This window comes from Tyto alba, unplaced genomic scaffold (assembly GCF_018691265.1).
Source record: "Tyto alba isolate M040663 unplaced genomic scaffold, T.alba_DEE_v4.0 Super-Scaffold_30, whole genome shotgun sequence".
Classification (NCBI taxonomy): Eukaryota; Metazoa; Chordata; class Aves; order Strigiformes; family Tytonidae; genus Tyto; species Tyto alba.
The window spans coordinates 7,845,381-7,860,098 of record NW_024881305.1 but is presented as its reverse complement, the minus strand read 5'-3'; the positions used below and the strand labels follow the sequence as shown (position 1 = coordinate 7,860,098).

The 14,718-nt window shown below is 54.5% G+C and overlaps 1 protein-coding gene across 1 annotated transcript; it reads right to left on the bottom strand.

Moving 5' to 3' along the window:
* Window positions 1–1,059: 1,059 nt before the first annotated feature.
* LOC116959514 lies at window positions 1,060–6,982 on the bottom strand. Its single transcript, XM_042799938.1, has 8 exons — window positions 6,916–6,982; window positions 6,353–6,500; window positions 6,161–6,216; window positions 5,984–6,048; window positions 5,168–5,281; window positions 3,337–3,452; window positions 3,088–3,237; window positions 1,060–2,652 (listed from the first exon to the last, which is right to left on the bottom strand). The coding sequence occupies exons 1-8, from the start codon at window positions 6,980–6,982 to the stop codon at window positions 2,565–2,567; spliced, it is 804 nt and encodes a 267-aa protein (XP_042655872.1). The 3' UTR covers window positions 1,060–2,564.
* Window positions 6,983–14,718: the final 7,736 nt, after the last annotated feature.

Here is a 14,718-nt window from a genome sequence, read left to right as displayed (position 1 = left end):
TTTTTTTTGAGGGGGGAGCGTTATCCCAGGGTGTAAAAACGGGGGATCCCCCCGCTTCTCAGGAGGCCAAGAGGGGTGTGGGCGCAGCCACGGGGGTGTGGCGAGGCCAATGCGGTATGGGGGAGCCAAGAATGGTGTTGAAGGGGCCAAGAGCAGTGTGGGAGGAACCAAGAGCGGGGAGGGGGGGCCAAGAGCAGTGTGGGAGGGGCCAACAGCAGGGGGATGGGGGGGGGGGGGCAAGAGAAGTGGGGGGGCCAAGAGGGGTGTGGGAGGGGCCAAGAGTGCTGTGGGAGGGGCCAGTGGCAGTATGGGGGGAGCCAAGAGGGGTGTGGGAGGGGTCAACAGCAGTGTGGGAGGGGGCCAAGAGGGGTGCTGACAGGGCCAAGGGTGCTGTGGAAGGGCCAGTGGCAGTATGGGGGGGGCCAAGAGGGTGTGGGAGGGGCGTGAGAGGGGCCAAGAGCAGTGTGGCAGGGGCCAAGAGCAGTGTGGGAAGGGCCAAGAGCAGTGGGGGGGGCAAAGAGCAGTTTGGGAGGGGCCAAGAGAAGTGTGGGAGGGGCCAAGAGAAGTGTGGGAGGGGCCAGTGGCGGTATGGGGGGGCCAAGAGGGGTGTGGGAGAGGCCAAGGGCAGTGTGAGAGGGGCCAAGAGCGAGGGGGGCCAAGAGCGATATGGGAGGGGCCAACAGCAGTGTGGGAGGGGCCAAGAGTGGTATGGGAGGGGCCAATAGCAGTGTGGGAGGGGTCAAGAGGGGTGTGAGAGGGGCCAAGAGCAGTGTGGGAGGGGCCAGTGGCAATATGAGGGGCCAAAAGGGGTGTGGGAGGGGCCAAGAGGGGTGCAGGGGACCAAGAGCGATATGGGAGGGGTCAAGAGCAGTGTGGGAGGGGCCAAGAGCAGTGTGGGAGGGGTTAATAGGGGTGTGGGAGGGTCCAAGAGGGGTGGGGGGGCCAAGGGGGTGTGGGAGGGGCCAAGAGCAGTGTGGGAGGGGCCAAGAGGAGTGTGGGAGGGGCCAGTGGCAATATGAATAATACTAATATAAATAATACTAATACATTACAGATGTATTACTTATATATTACATTACGTAATATATTTAATATCACTTATTGTATCACATAATGTACTATATATTGCTTCTGATATATATTGTCTATAATATATACTACTTACATAGTACCCCAAGTAAAAGAACTACTTCAGTTGGCACTCAAGTTGGCACTTCAGTGGTTACATATTATGATATATATCACCTAAATAGTACTAATATATTACTTATATATTACATTAATATATTACATAGCACTTGCGTAGCACTTAATGTATCATTTAATGTACTACTTTATATTATATATATTGCTTCTTATATATATTGCCTATAATATATACTACTTACATAGTACCCCAAGTAAAAGTGGCACTCAGGATGGCACTCTGAGATATATCATATAATATATATTACTTAATGTATTAGTAATATATTAGTAATATATATTACATTACTTAATATATTTCGTATCAGTTATTGTATCACTCAATGTATTATATATATTGCTTCTCATGTATATTGCTTATAATATGTAGTACTTATATAGTACCCCAAGTAAAAGTACTTCTACAGTTGGCACTCAAGTTGTCACTTCAGTGATTACATATCACCTAAATATTACTATTGTAGTACTAATATATAACATATATAAAATATTACTTATATATTACAATACATAATGTATTTCGTATCAATTATTGTATCACTTAATGTACTACATATATTGCTTCTTATACATATTGCTTATAAAATATAGTACTTATATAGTACCCCAAGTAAAAGTACTACTCAAGCTAGCAGTCAAGCTGGCACTTAAGTTGGCACTCTAGTTTGGAGGAAACAGTGCTGTACGGCAACCCTCGTACGTGCAGGGGCTTTCCATGAGAAGTTTTCGCTGTGGGCCTAAAAGCGCTGCTCTGGCTCTGCTGAACGTTTGTGTGTTCCCAGTGAAAGGAAGCAGCTAGGCAGGGATTGCTGTGTGCAGCATGGTAGCTTGGAGGAAACAGTGCTGTACAGTGACGATTGTACCTCCTAGTGCTTTATGTGAAAAGTTTTCGCTGCGGGCCTAAAATGCTGTTCTGGCCATGCAAGTTGTAGGGGGGGCTGGCTGGGGTTCAGGTGACACCGACAGGGTGCAGGGCATCTGGTTGCTGTCAGGGGGTACAGTTGGCATGCGGGGTGCTCAGTTAGCACACCAGGGCCAAGCCGACTACAGAGGTCTCAGCATATAGAGGGTAAGTTTGGTGTGCCGGGCATCTTGTCGGGCTGCAAGGGGGCTGGTTGAGGTGCACGGGGTCCAGGCGAGGCGTAGGGGCTCTCGGTGAGGTTCAGGGGGTGTAATTGGCCATCTGGTGGCCCAGAGATGTTCCAGGGGGGCCAAGTAGTGAGCTCGGGGTCCGGTGGCTTGCAGAGTAGCCAGGCAAAGTCTAGGAGGTGTGGTTGTGCTCTAGAGGGCCTCGTTGGTGTGTACAGAGGCCCAGCAAGGTGCACGGGGTCTGGTTGGTGTGCAGGGGGCCCAGACATCTACGTGGCGAACAGCACATCTTTAACTTCTTTCCCCAATCCTTCTCTAATGTTAAAACCGTAGGGTCGCTCAGAATCACACATCATCCTTTTGCCATTCCGGATGATGTAGCCACATAAGAAAAATCAACGTAAGGCACTTCCTCCCGTTTCCCTTCCCTCCAACAAAACAACATCGACAGTATATAGTGTTAAGCTGTAAGGTCCGTTCTTTGGCCACTTCTCTCGATCTTCTAAAACGTACAGCGGCCACCAACGATTACAATAGTCAATTAATTGTTTCCCAGATAAGGGGTTCGCTTCCCACGTCCCTCCAATATTTTAATATACATTCCAGAGGTGAATTTTTGAAAAGACCGCTCTCAGACCCTTTAGACCGGTCGGAACCCACATTAAACAAAATAAACAATTACGTACACAAAACTATGACACCGCCTAACAGACTAAACAAGGCTGTTATACAAGATAATAATGAGACATGTACAATGGCCAATACCCCATGATACCCTAGCCTGCATCTTACGCGCAATCGAGGCTTTCTTCTGACCCCAGGCGACACTCCAGGCACGTCACCGTAATAACGTGTAATCTCGCCTTTCTTCCCGGGTTTCCCTTAATAGCAGAGTCCTGTGGGAATTTCTTGCGTCCAGTCTTACGGACAGGCTTTTCCAGTCTGTGTTACCATTGGTAATGCCTGAAAAAAAACACAAACAAACCAACCAACCAAAACAACCAAAAAAAAACCCCACCAGGGCTCTTACTCCAAACTCACCGGATCAGGGGATCAGAGGATCTCCCCGAAAAACCACTTAGGCGATGCCAGTCTTCACCATCCCGTGGGTTCGTCAAGTTTCCGAGGCAGCATCCCAGCCGGGTCACCGAAATTCTCTACTGAAATCGGGAACGAAACCTCCTTAACTCCAGGTTTAGCGTTAACGCATGGGGATTACTTTATCTGGCGGGGTACGCGAGGGAATCGTTCTGCCTAACTCGCCTGTCGTACATAACCATTAGCCAAAGCTCATATCATCCCGTTATGTGCCTATTCATTAACTCATTATCGTCGTTATATCATTATTACCTGTGCGATTTAGGTCCCTGAGGGGCTTCCACGGAGGTCCTCGGCAGGTCTATAGCAGTTTCTGGAGAGGATCCTTTCTCGAACTTTGTCTAGGTTTTAGAATCGGGCCTTTCTTGGGTTTACATCTGCGCTTTCTTACATCCGCCTGCCTTCAGATAGTTTGTTCTTTTTCAGAGGGCCTTGACATTGAAGGACAAGGGCTTCCGATTAGGAGTCTCTCAATTAGACACGGAGCCTCTCCACATACGCGTTTCCGGGGAGGCGTTTATCACGCTCACCTAGCCGATGGATCTCCGTGTGACAGATGACACGTCATAGGCGTTTGACCGATCGCTTAAGTTTTTACGCTACGCTAAGCAATTATTTTTGCTTGGCCATTTTGCAACAGCGGTGTTTCGGTTTGCCATCGGTATTTTTTAATTCTTTCGTCTCTTCATCCCTGGGCTTTTACAATTGGCTCGTATCTCGGTCACCGCATTTGTTTTTAAATTATTTTGTCTCAGTTTTCCCCGTTGCTGACCTCTTAAATTTTATTTCTACATCTCCCCTGTAATTTGCCATCAATATTTCTTATTTATTTCATTATTTCTTTATTAACCATCGCTTTTAATGTACCCTGTCTACCTGTATTCCATTCGCGTTTTTTTCAAATTATTTTTTGTCCTTTGTTTGTCTCCACACCCACGTTCCCTCCGCTCCCCGGAGCCCTCTCATTCTCGTCATGATGTCTTTCGAGACAATCCTCGTATCTGACAGCACCGTTTGAGCTCCACGGCTCTCCGCGTACATCTCTTACGCGGACAGATCCCTTCCTCGGGCTTTGTCCACACCCCAGAGCTGTCTTACTTAATCACCGCCATTTCGGATGCATCCGTTTGGTTGATTGTCCCCCGAGAACCTCCGTACGTCGCGGGGATGCCTTCTCGAGTTAAGCATCCTGTGCGAGAGCCGTCTTTTATGTTTGACTCTTCTCCCGATGTCAGCGTGCCTCCCGAGGCCATGCTCGTGCTCCGCTGCCCTTTATCGGCTCTGCTGTCAAAGTACCGAGGCCTGAACGACAGGTCTCGAGCCAAAGTCACCCTCTGGACGAATCTCACGACCAAACGTGTTATATACTGACTGTATCCAATCGTTACTGACATACGTAGCTTGGATAGAACATCTCATTATTGAGATATGTAACTTAGATAAAACAGTACAGGAATATACCGACATTTCCTAGTTTAGGAGCCAATTATTGAGGTTGATTACGCAAACTCCCTCGGTTCCTCTTATGTTGACATTTCCTCGTTTAGAAGCCCATTATCGAGGTCGAATTCCTCGGTTTGTCCTCAAGCCTCGGCCAGGCTCGGGAAAGAATCTCAAAGGAGGACGACGAGTCGACTCAATCCACCCGATGTCTTGCGTGCATTTTGTCAATTCTACACATTTACAGATTTGTTCGTTAACCCATCTAAAACCGGAACCCTCGCACAGCAGACGGAGACCTCGTCCATGAGCGGACGCACCATGTAGGACTCACCAGTTGCCGGGAAAGTCTCTCCGATCCTTCGTCGTGACGGGGCTCCCCGGCTGAAGCACGGATCCAGGCGATGGTTAAGCACCAGGACGATCGGCGATGTATCTTTCTTAATTGCTACGACTCACCTGGTATAGTAAGGACTGGACAAATCGCCTTATTTTTTAAAGCGGGGGGGGGCGAGTGGGGGGGGGGCGAGGGGGGGGGGCGAGGGGGGGGGGCGAGGGGGGGGGGCGAGGGGGGGGGCGAGGGGGGGGGGCGAGGGGGGGGGGGCGAGGGGGGGGGGCGAGGGGGGGGGGGCGAGGGGGGGGGGGCGAGGGGGGGGGGCGAGGGGGGGGGGCGAGGGGGGGGGGGGCGAGGGGGGGGGGGCGAGGGGGGGGGCGAGGGGGGGGGGCGAGGGGGGGGGCGAGGGGGGGGGCGAGGGGGGGGGGCGAGGGGGGGGGGCGGGGGGGGGGGCGGGGGGGGGCGAGGGGGGGGGCGAGGGGGGGGGGCGAGAGCGGCGGGGGGCGAGAGCGGCGGGGGGCGAGAGCGGCGGGGGGGGGGGGGGGGCGAGTGGGGGTGGGCGGGGGGGGGGGCGAGAGCGGTGGGGGGGGGCAGGGGGGGCGGGGGCGTGGCCAAGAGCGGCGGGGGGGGGGGGGGCAAAAGCGGAGGCGGGGGGGGGGCAAGAGCGGGGGCGGGGGGGTGAAAGTGGGGAGAGGGGGGCGAAAGCTGGGGGGGGGGGGGGGGCGAAAGGGAGGGGGGGGTCCGAGACCGGCGGGGGAGTGCCGAGAGCCGAGAGGGGGGTGCCGAGAGCTGGGGGGGGGGTCCCCCTAAACTCACCCATTCTCTTGATGTGGATTTTTTTTCTGGTCTTTGACAAGCAGGGACTGACCCAGCTCGCTCACCTGGGTGAGGGGAGAAGGGGGAAAAAGCCCAGAGCTGAATGGGAACAGCAAACAAGCAAGCGAGTGGGAAAAGCAAAAGGGAAAAAACGAGAAAGAGGCGGCAGCCGTTTACCTGAGGGGAGCCGGATCCTTTGCTGCGCTTCCGCTGGGACACGTCTCACAGCAGGTGTGAGGGGAAAAGAAGCGGCGGGCGGGGTGAAACTGCGACGAGCCCATCGCCACGACTGTCCCTTCCTTCCCCTTTCTTCAACCGGGCCGCAGCCCCGCCCCGAGCCCGTTAAAAAGTCCGACCCGCCACAGTTCCCCGCCTCCCCTCACAGCCGCGGCTAGCAGGGTCCCGCTCCTCTGCGCATGCGCCGGCGGCAAACCACGCCCCCTATCGGTCCGGGCTACGCTGTCAGCCCGCCCGCCCCCTCCCTCGCTTCGCGATTGGTCGAGCGCGGCCGCCTTCGCTCCACCCCCTCACACCCCTCCGCACCTGCGGGCGACACTATCCTCGCACCCCCTCCTCCCCCCCCTCAGGTGGCAAAAAAAGGCGGGAAAAGAGCCTCTCCCCTCACGGCCGCCTCCCTCCCGCGGTTAAAAAAATAACCAAAACATTAAAAGGAGACTAAAACATCCTCCGACGACCGGAGACGGCCGGTTTTATCCCTCCTCTCGCCAAATTAAAGGCGTTTAAGGCACCTGCTGTGATTTTCCCCAGAGTCCTTCCCTCAGGGTGGAGGAAGAGGCAACAAAATGGCGCCCGAGGTTACGAGGGGAGCTCGCTGTCCCACAGCCACCACCCTCCCACATCTGGTCCGGGGATATTGGGGGGGGGGGGGTAATCCTGCACCCCACAAGCACAGGGAAGCCTTCATCACCCACCGGCACAGCTGAGGATATCGTAAACCTCTATGGGGATTTGGGGACCCCCCTCTCCTTCCTCCCCCATCCTCCAAGCCTCCACATTCCAACCTCCCAGTTGAGAGACACCCCAGGACCCCCCCAGAATTGCCCCTCTGAAACGCACCCCTGTTCCGCCCACGGTTTTCCTTCAAGAAGGGCTTTTTTTTTTTTTTTTCTTTTTTAAACCATTTCTCCCTTGAAAAAAAATTAAAAATAAACATTTTGCTGCAAATGTCCCATCCTCAGAGTGGCACGGCCGCCTGCAGCGCCTCTGAAAGCTTCGTGGCGATTTCCGCGGCAGGATGCGGGGGGGGATCAGTCCCAGTTTGCGGGAGAATCAGGGGCGGTTGGGGAAAAAGGGGGTGTCTTTCCTCCCCTGCTCTTTTTTGCAGCTTTTTCCTCCATTTCTCCGCAGCCCCTGGCCCTGGAGCAGGGCGGGGAGGGCGGCCACCTCCTCCAAACTGGGGTCACGGGGTGCGGACCCCTCCCCGCAACCCCCTCCGTCTCCACCCGGGGATTCAGCTCCACTGTCATCGCGCCGAGCTGGGGGGGATCAAATGTCAATCTATCACCCCCCGCTGCACCCCCAAAAATACCCCACCTTCTCAGCAACTCCCTCCCCCCCCCGCCCCCCCAATTCTTTCCACACCTCCAGGTCGCCGCAGTTATCATCCTCCGTGGCTAATTCTTCCTCCCCACCGGGTTTTTCCTCCTCCTCCTCGGGGACACACAGGGACACCCCAATGCCCGTCACCGTCTCTGGTACAGCTGCAGGGGGGGCCAGGTGAGATTTTTTTTTGAGGGGGGAGCGTTATCCCAGGGTGTAAAAACGGGGGATCCCCCCGCTTCTCAGGAGGCCAAGAGGGGTGTGGGCGCAGCCACGGGGGTGTGGGCGAGGCCAATGCGGTATGGGGGGAGCCAAGAATGGTGTTGAAGGGGCCAAGAGCAGTGTGGGAGGAACCAAGAGCGGGGAGGGGGGGCCAAGAGCAGTGTGGGAGGGCCAACAGCGGGGGGATGGGGGGGGGGGGCAAGAGAAGTGGGGGGCCAAGAGGGGTGTGGGAGGGGCCAAGAGTGCTGTGGGAGGGGCCAGTGGCAGTATGGGGGGAGCCAAGAGGGGTGTGGGAGGGGTCAACAGCAGTGTGGGAGGGGGCCAAGAGGGGTGCTGACAGGGCCAAGGGTGCTGTGGGAAGGGCCAGTGGCAGTATGGGGGGGGCCAAGAGGGGTGTGGGAGGGGCCAAGAGGGGTGTGAGAGGGGCGTGAGAGGGGCCAAGAGCAGTGTGGCAGGGGCCAAGAGCAGTGTGGGAAGGGCCAAGAGCAGTGGGGGGGGCAAAGAGCAGTTTGGGAGGGGCCAAGAGAAGTGTGGGAGGGGCCAAGCTAAGTGTGGGAGGGGCCAGTGGCGGTAATGGGGGGGCCAAGAGGGGTGTGGGAGAGGCCAAGGGCAGTGTGAGAGGGGCCAAGAGCGAGGGGGGCCAAGAGCGATATGGGAGGGGCCAACAGCAGTGTGGGAGGGGCCAAGAGTGGTATGGGAGGGGCCAATAGCAGTGTGGGAGGGGTCAAGAGGGGTGTGAGAGGGGCCAAGAGCAGTGTGGGAGGGGCCAGTGGCAATATGAGGGGCCAAAAGGGGTGTGGGAGGGGCCAAGAGGGGTGCAGGGGACCAAGAGCGATATGGGAGGGGTCAAGAGCAGTGTGGGAGGGGCCAAGAGCAGTGTGGGAGGGGTTAATAGGGGTGTGGGAGGGTCCAAGAGGGGTGGGGGGGGCCAAGGGGGTGTGGGAGGGGCCAAGAGCAGTGTGGGAGGGGCCAAGAGGAGTGTGGGAGGGGCCAGTGGCAATATGAATAATACTAATATAAATAATACTAATACATTACAGATGTATTACTTATATATTACATTACGTAATATATTTAATATCACTTATTGTATCACATAATGTACTATATATTGCTTCTGATATATATTGTCTATAATATATACTACTTACATAGTACCCCAAGTAAAAGAACTACTTCAGTTGGCACTCAAGTTGGCACTTCAGTGGTTACATATTATGATAGATATCACCTAAATAGTACTAATATATTACTTATATATTACATTAATATATTACATAGCACTTGCGTAGCACTTAATGTATCATTTAATGTACTACTTTATATTATATATATTGCTTCTTATATATATTGCCTATAATATATAGTACTTACATAGTACCCCAAGTAAAAGTGGCACTCAGGATGGCACTCTAAGATATAACATGTAATATATATTATAGCCCTAGGGCCACAGGCAAATGCACTAAAATACACATGGATAACTCTAAATTTTGACAAGACAGCACAAAACTGCACTTCTGTACTTTGCGGGTAATTAAAGTCACACAGCTGCATATGGGCAGCACAACGTCGCCTTAAGCTGTTTTCTTCTAACATACCACAGCCACAATTTTCACACAGCTATTTCCAACCGTTTTCGTGAGCGCAGCGGTGCAGCCTGGCGTGCCACACTACAGGTAACTCCGACACCGCCGGCGAGGGAAAACGCGCGCGCCCGCCCGCGCAAGCGGCGCCCTCGCGGCGTGGCACCGCAGCCGGCCCCGCCCCCTGCTCGCGCGGGGCTGGAATGGGGAACAGCCGGATCGCGCATGCGCAGTGTACCTTGTGCGATGCCCTTCCCCACCCTCTGCCGCTCAGGCAGCAGCGACTGCACCGAGGCAGCCGGGGGCAGCAGAGACCGGCGGGACGCCGTCCCTGTGTGTGCTCGCCGCCGAGCAGCGCGGCGGGCTGCAGTCCCCGCCGACACGGACGAACACCAACAAAGACAGGCTCTGCTGACGGTCACTAAGCACCGGGACGGGGTGACGAGCACGAGTGTCACCTGCTACCGAAAGGCTGGAGAACTTGACTAGACACGGCGAGCGGCTAGGCACACGCCGGAGCCTGAAGGCTGCACTGCACAGGCAGTAGCCTGCTGGTGGCAGTCCCAGCACCGCCAGCCGAAATGCGCATGCGTCGCATGGGCGTCTACACGGTTGTTACCAAGCGACAGCAGTATAGCCCGTGGGCTGTTGTGCGCATGTGTAAATCGGCTGGGTGCAGCACCCCGCGTGCCCGCGGAAAAGCGGCTGTGAGCCCGGCCAGTGGCGTTGCAGATCTGGAAACTGCACTGCCTAGCTGCGTAAAACGCACGTGGTGGAAAGTAGGCCAATCACGTGACAAGCCGCAGGCGCGATGGGACCGGCTGCAGCACCGGAGCGCAAAACGAGAGGGCAACACTGAGCACCCTCAATGAAAACACGCATGCGGGGTGCGATTCCCTGCAGCATTGGCCTCTGATCGCTCGAGGGCACCTGTCAGTATGCGCTGCACATGCGTAAAGCCTCGGGCCACTGCTCCTGCCAGACTCTGAGCGATGTGCGCGCGCGCAGCCATGGGCACATCTGGCGGCGGGGCGGAGCTTGCTGGCTGCGGTCTGGTGGTAAGTTACGGGAGTGCTCCAAAGAGCTCCGTAGGGAGCGCCCTCAGCCCTCCCCCCCCGAGTCACAGCGTGCCACCTCCGTGCCTGCTGCTGCTGCACAGTGTCCTGGGGACGGGCTGTCTGCTCCACGGAGCTGACAGCAGGCCCAAGCGCAGTGAGACTGAACGGACCATCTTGCAGACACAGGGAAGAGACAAGGGCTCAAAGATAGTCCGTGCTTCTGGTCAATGAAAACCAAAGGAGGGCAGCAGCAACTGTTAGAGCAGGAGTGAGATGGCTGCCTGTTCTGCAGCCGGGCTAGTGCCCAGGGTCAGCAGCGATTGAGGCCAGGGTCACGCCCATAAAGTGCACAAAGCAGCCGAGTGTGCTGATCTGACAGCCCGTGCACTGCCACAGCGGCAGCTCTCTGTGGCTGCAGGGAGCTTGTATCGTGGACTCTGAGCGGTTGAAGTGGGAAGGGGCTTCTGGAGGTCACCTTGTCTAACCCTCTGTTTAAGCAGGTACACTTAAAACAGTAGACCAGAACCACATCCAGATGGTAATTTGAGTATCTCCAAGGAGGGAGACTCCACAACCTCCTTGTGTAACTTGTGTCAGTCCTCAGACACCCTCACAGTGAAAAACTGTTTCTTGATGTTCAGTTTCCTGTGTTTCAGTTTGTTCCCACTGCCTCTGGTCCTGCCACTGGGCACCACTGAAAAGAGCCTGGCTGGGTTCTCTTTGTACCCATCTGTTGATAACTTACATACATTGATGAAGTCCCCCTCTGAGCCCTCTCTAGGCTAAGCAGTCCCAGCTCTCTCAGCCTCTCCTCACAGGAGAGATGCTCCAGTCCCTTATCATCCCTGTGGCCCTTTGTTGGACTCTCTCCAGTATTGCCATGTTTCTCTTGCACTGGGAAGACCAGAAGTGGACACAGCACTCCAGGTGTGGCCTCACCAGTGCTGAGCAGAGGGGAATGATCACCTCCCTCATTCTGCTGACTATACTTTGCCTAGTGCAGCTCAGGATACCCTCAGCCTTCTTTGTAGCAAGGGCACATTGTTGGCTCATGCTGCTTTCCAGCTGGGCACCATCACCATGTACTAGCGCCTGGGGTTGTTCCTCCTCAGGTACGGAACATTGCACTTCCCCTTGTTGAACTTCATAAGGTTCCTGTCATCCCACTTCTCCAGCCTGTACACACAAATGAGCCCTGGAGCCAGTCTGCCTATGTGGGCTCCGGGCGCTAGCAGAAGGCCAGCCAGCTAATCATAAAACACCCTGCCCTACTTCAATCCTTGCACTCGTGTTTACTGTGCTGAGTCTAGATAGTGGATGCCTCTCCATTTGAAAGACAGCAAGAAAAGGCAGTGAGAACAACAGGAGATGAGGAGCAGGGTCTGGCCTTAGCCTTCATCAGGTCACTGCTGCTCTGCTGTGGATGCCAGTTAGGATAAGATGAAGGTCTCACTGACCACCGGCTCTCAAAAACAGTTTATGCTCAAAAGGTTTCCAAACACACCCCTCCTACTGTATAAGGCAGGGCAAGCCTTGTGCCCTTTGAAATGCTGGTTATGAAATTCAGTTTTTCTGTAATTTCCCCACTTTGTTTGCTTCAGTCAGCATTCACAGATTGGCAGGGAAGCTCACTGAGCAGACCTTTAGCAAGGAGCCCTCCATACTCAGCTTCTATTTGCTCAACAAACCTGTGGGAAGGAACTCAAAGACACTTGAAACAACTCTCCCAAGAAAGACCACCTCTGAGCATCACCAAGTTGTCTGAAAAACATGGCAAAGGCCACAAGGCACCCCACCATGGCCCCCCCCATGGAACCAACAAAAGCTTCAGACACCCAAAATGATTGCTGCACGAGCCCAAATGTGGCAGCAAAGTGGTAGAGGCTGCCCTACAGACCCCCAAATGAGTTCCCCCACACTGAGAACAGAGCTCAGATGTGAGTAAAAGCCTCAGGGCCCCTGCAAACATCCCAGAGACTTTGACAAAGTCCCAGAGAGAAATCACAGTACCCACAGACCCATAGGTGTCTCACCACAGGCCCCTGGAACAGCTCCAGAGGTGATCAGAGCACTTCAGGGATCCCAGGCTCACTGGAAGTGAAAAGAGCCACAGAGGACCCAGAAAAACCTGCCATGGGACCAAGGGTGCACAGGACCACATGGGCACCAAGAGGCCGACTCCAACCAGTGAAGGAAGATGAAGAGACATCCGGAGTCACGGGCAGGACTGTGGGTAGTTTGTGGTTGCTGTGAGTACTGGAGCATTGTTTTGGGGTGGAATTAAGGGGAATGAAGGCAGGATGGAGGATGAGGGGGATATATCAGGCTTCAGGAGTTCTGTCAGAGGTATTGTTGGACTTGGGCAGCCCTTAGGGGAGGGAGTCGATTCAAATCTGGGGGTGGCTTTGAGGTCTAGGGACTTCAGAGTTTGGTGGTAGTCTTGGGGCAGGTTTTAGTGACTAGGGGCTTTGGGGTCTGGTTTGAGTGGCACCTGCAGAGCTCTCAGGCTGATCAAGTTGGCAAACAGCATGTCAGGGTAGGAGCTATCTACCAGAGGGGTTCTAAGTGCATGTGGGTGATAGTGCCTTGGGTTCTACCTGTGGCTAGTGACATTGCAGGAAAAGTCATGGGGGACCCCAGAAGAAGCGTTGTCTTCAAAGACATTGTGGGGGACTCCAGTGGCCACCACATCAGGGACCTCTCTGGAGATGAGAAGCCCACACCCCTTATTCCTTCAGGCCCATTTCCCATTACCCTCCACATTCATTACAGAGCAGCCCTGGTGAAGATCCAACCCTACTCACCCCTCACTCTCCCAGCATGCAGGGCCCTCCCCACACTGACCTGCCTGGGCTCACCACAAGGACTCCATAACAAAAGCCCGCCTGCAGGCCTGAGGCAGAACCTCATTTCCATTCCTTGTGTGTTACACCTCTCAGACCTTCCTATAAACAATGCTTAACCACTGTTCCTTCAGCTTTTAAAGATTTAAGCGCTGATGGCATTTAGTTAGTTTTGCCTCTCTCAAACACTCCTTGCTCTTTCCTTTCTTGTTTGCTACCCCTTCAAGGCCTCTTCTATACTTACATACTTCCTTAGAAAAACAGCACTGAAATGAACAAATCAGGTCATATTGTTTCTCTTCCAAGTTTTTGGTCCTCAGAGGATTACCCTGCAAAAGAAACAAATCTACTGAGCCTGGTCTCACTGTTTCAGAGTTTGTTTGGGAGCACTGAGGCAGGGTTTGAGGTCATCACAGGTGTTTTGGGGCAGGATTTAGTTGGTGCTCACGTTAGTTGGTGCCTCCAGTCTGTACGTGGGGGTTGGCCCTGACTGTCTTTGCCTGTAGGTGTGGAGATTTGAAGAGAGGGGTGGCAGAAAGGGAGAACAAGGAGGAAGAAAGAAAACAGAAAAGAAGGAGGGATGGGAGGGATGAGATAAGGTGAATTCGTAAGACTGAGACGAAAGGGGGCAAAGGAGAAATGAGGGGTAAGTATGAGAGTAAAGGAGAGAAGGGAGAAGAAGAGAGAGAAGAAATGATGGCATGAAAAATGGTGGTGAGACAGGGAAAGGATACAAGTAGGGAAAAAATCGAGTGTGAAGAAATCAAGAAAGGGTGGGGGGAGGAAGAGGGCAAAGTAGCAGGTGGGAAGCAAAGAAAGGGAGAGCGAGGGGAAACGAGCTATGAGAAGAAACCTGTAGGGCCGATGGCAGCATACAACCACCCCGGCGCCCCTCAACGGCTGGGAAGCGCGGGGGTAGGGGCGGCGCTGCACGAACCCCGCGCACCGGGCCGCGCGCCCCGAGGACCGGCTCGCTGCGGCGGGAGGAGCTGCCCCCGGCGCGCTCTGGTGCCAGGCGGGGCTCGGCGCCGTCGGCCGGGTAGTGCCTCTGCCGCCGCCTGGCTGCTCGCGGCCGCGCAGTGCTACCGGAAAGGAGAGCGACCTTTGTCAGAATTTTGAAGACGAGGGGAGGGACTGGGATGGTTTTTAAGCGATTGTATGGGAAGATTTGGTCAAAGTTCGAAGATGATAATACCGTTTGAGAATGTCTTTGAGAAATCAGGATGGGATGCTGTGAGGAAACGCTGGCTGCATGTCTCAAGACAGCAATAGATGGCTCTCGGTCTGGAACTTGGTGGGAGATGCTGGGAAGGGCAAGGAAGACAATAAATAGGGGATTCAAAGTCTCCAGGAGCTGCGGTGGAGCTGTGACAGAGGGATGCCAGAGCCTGGAAGGCAGGAAGGGGCTACGCTTCCAGGCTGATCTTCTGGTGCTTTGAGGTACTAGACAGGTGTCAGGGCGTAAG

Excerpts from the sequence above, each read along its gene's own strand:
- LOC116959514 (XM_042799938.1), bottom strand. The coding sequence starts at position 6,982 with ATGGGGGAGGAAGGAGAGGGGGGTCCCCAAATCCCCATAGAGGTTTAC. Across the intron at positions 6,217-6,352 it reads GCGGCTGTGAGGGGAGGCGG|ACCTGCTGTGAGACGTGTCC; the intron begins GGAACTGTGGCG and ends TTTTCCCCTCAC. Across the intron at positions 6,049-6,160 it reads AAGGATCCGGCTCCCCTCAG|GTGAGCGAGCTGGGTCAGTC; the intron begins GTAAACGGCTGC and ends CCCCTCACCCAG.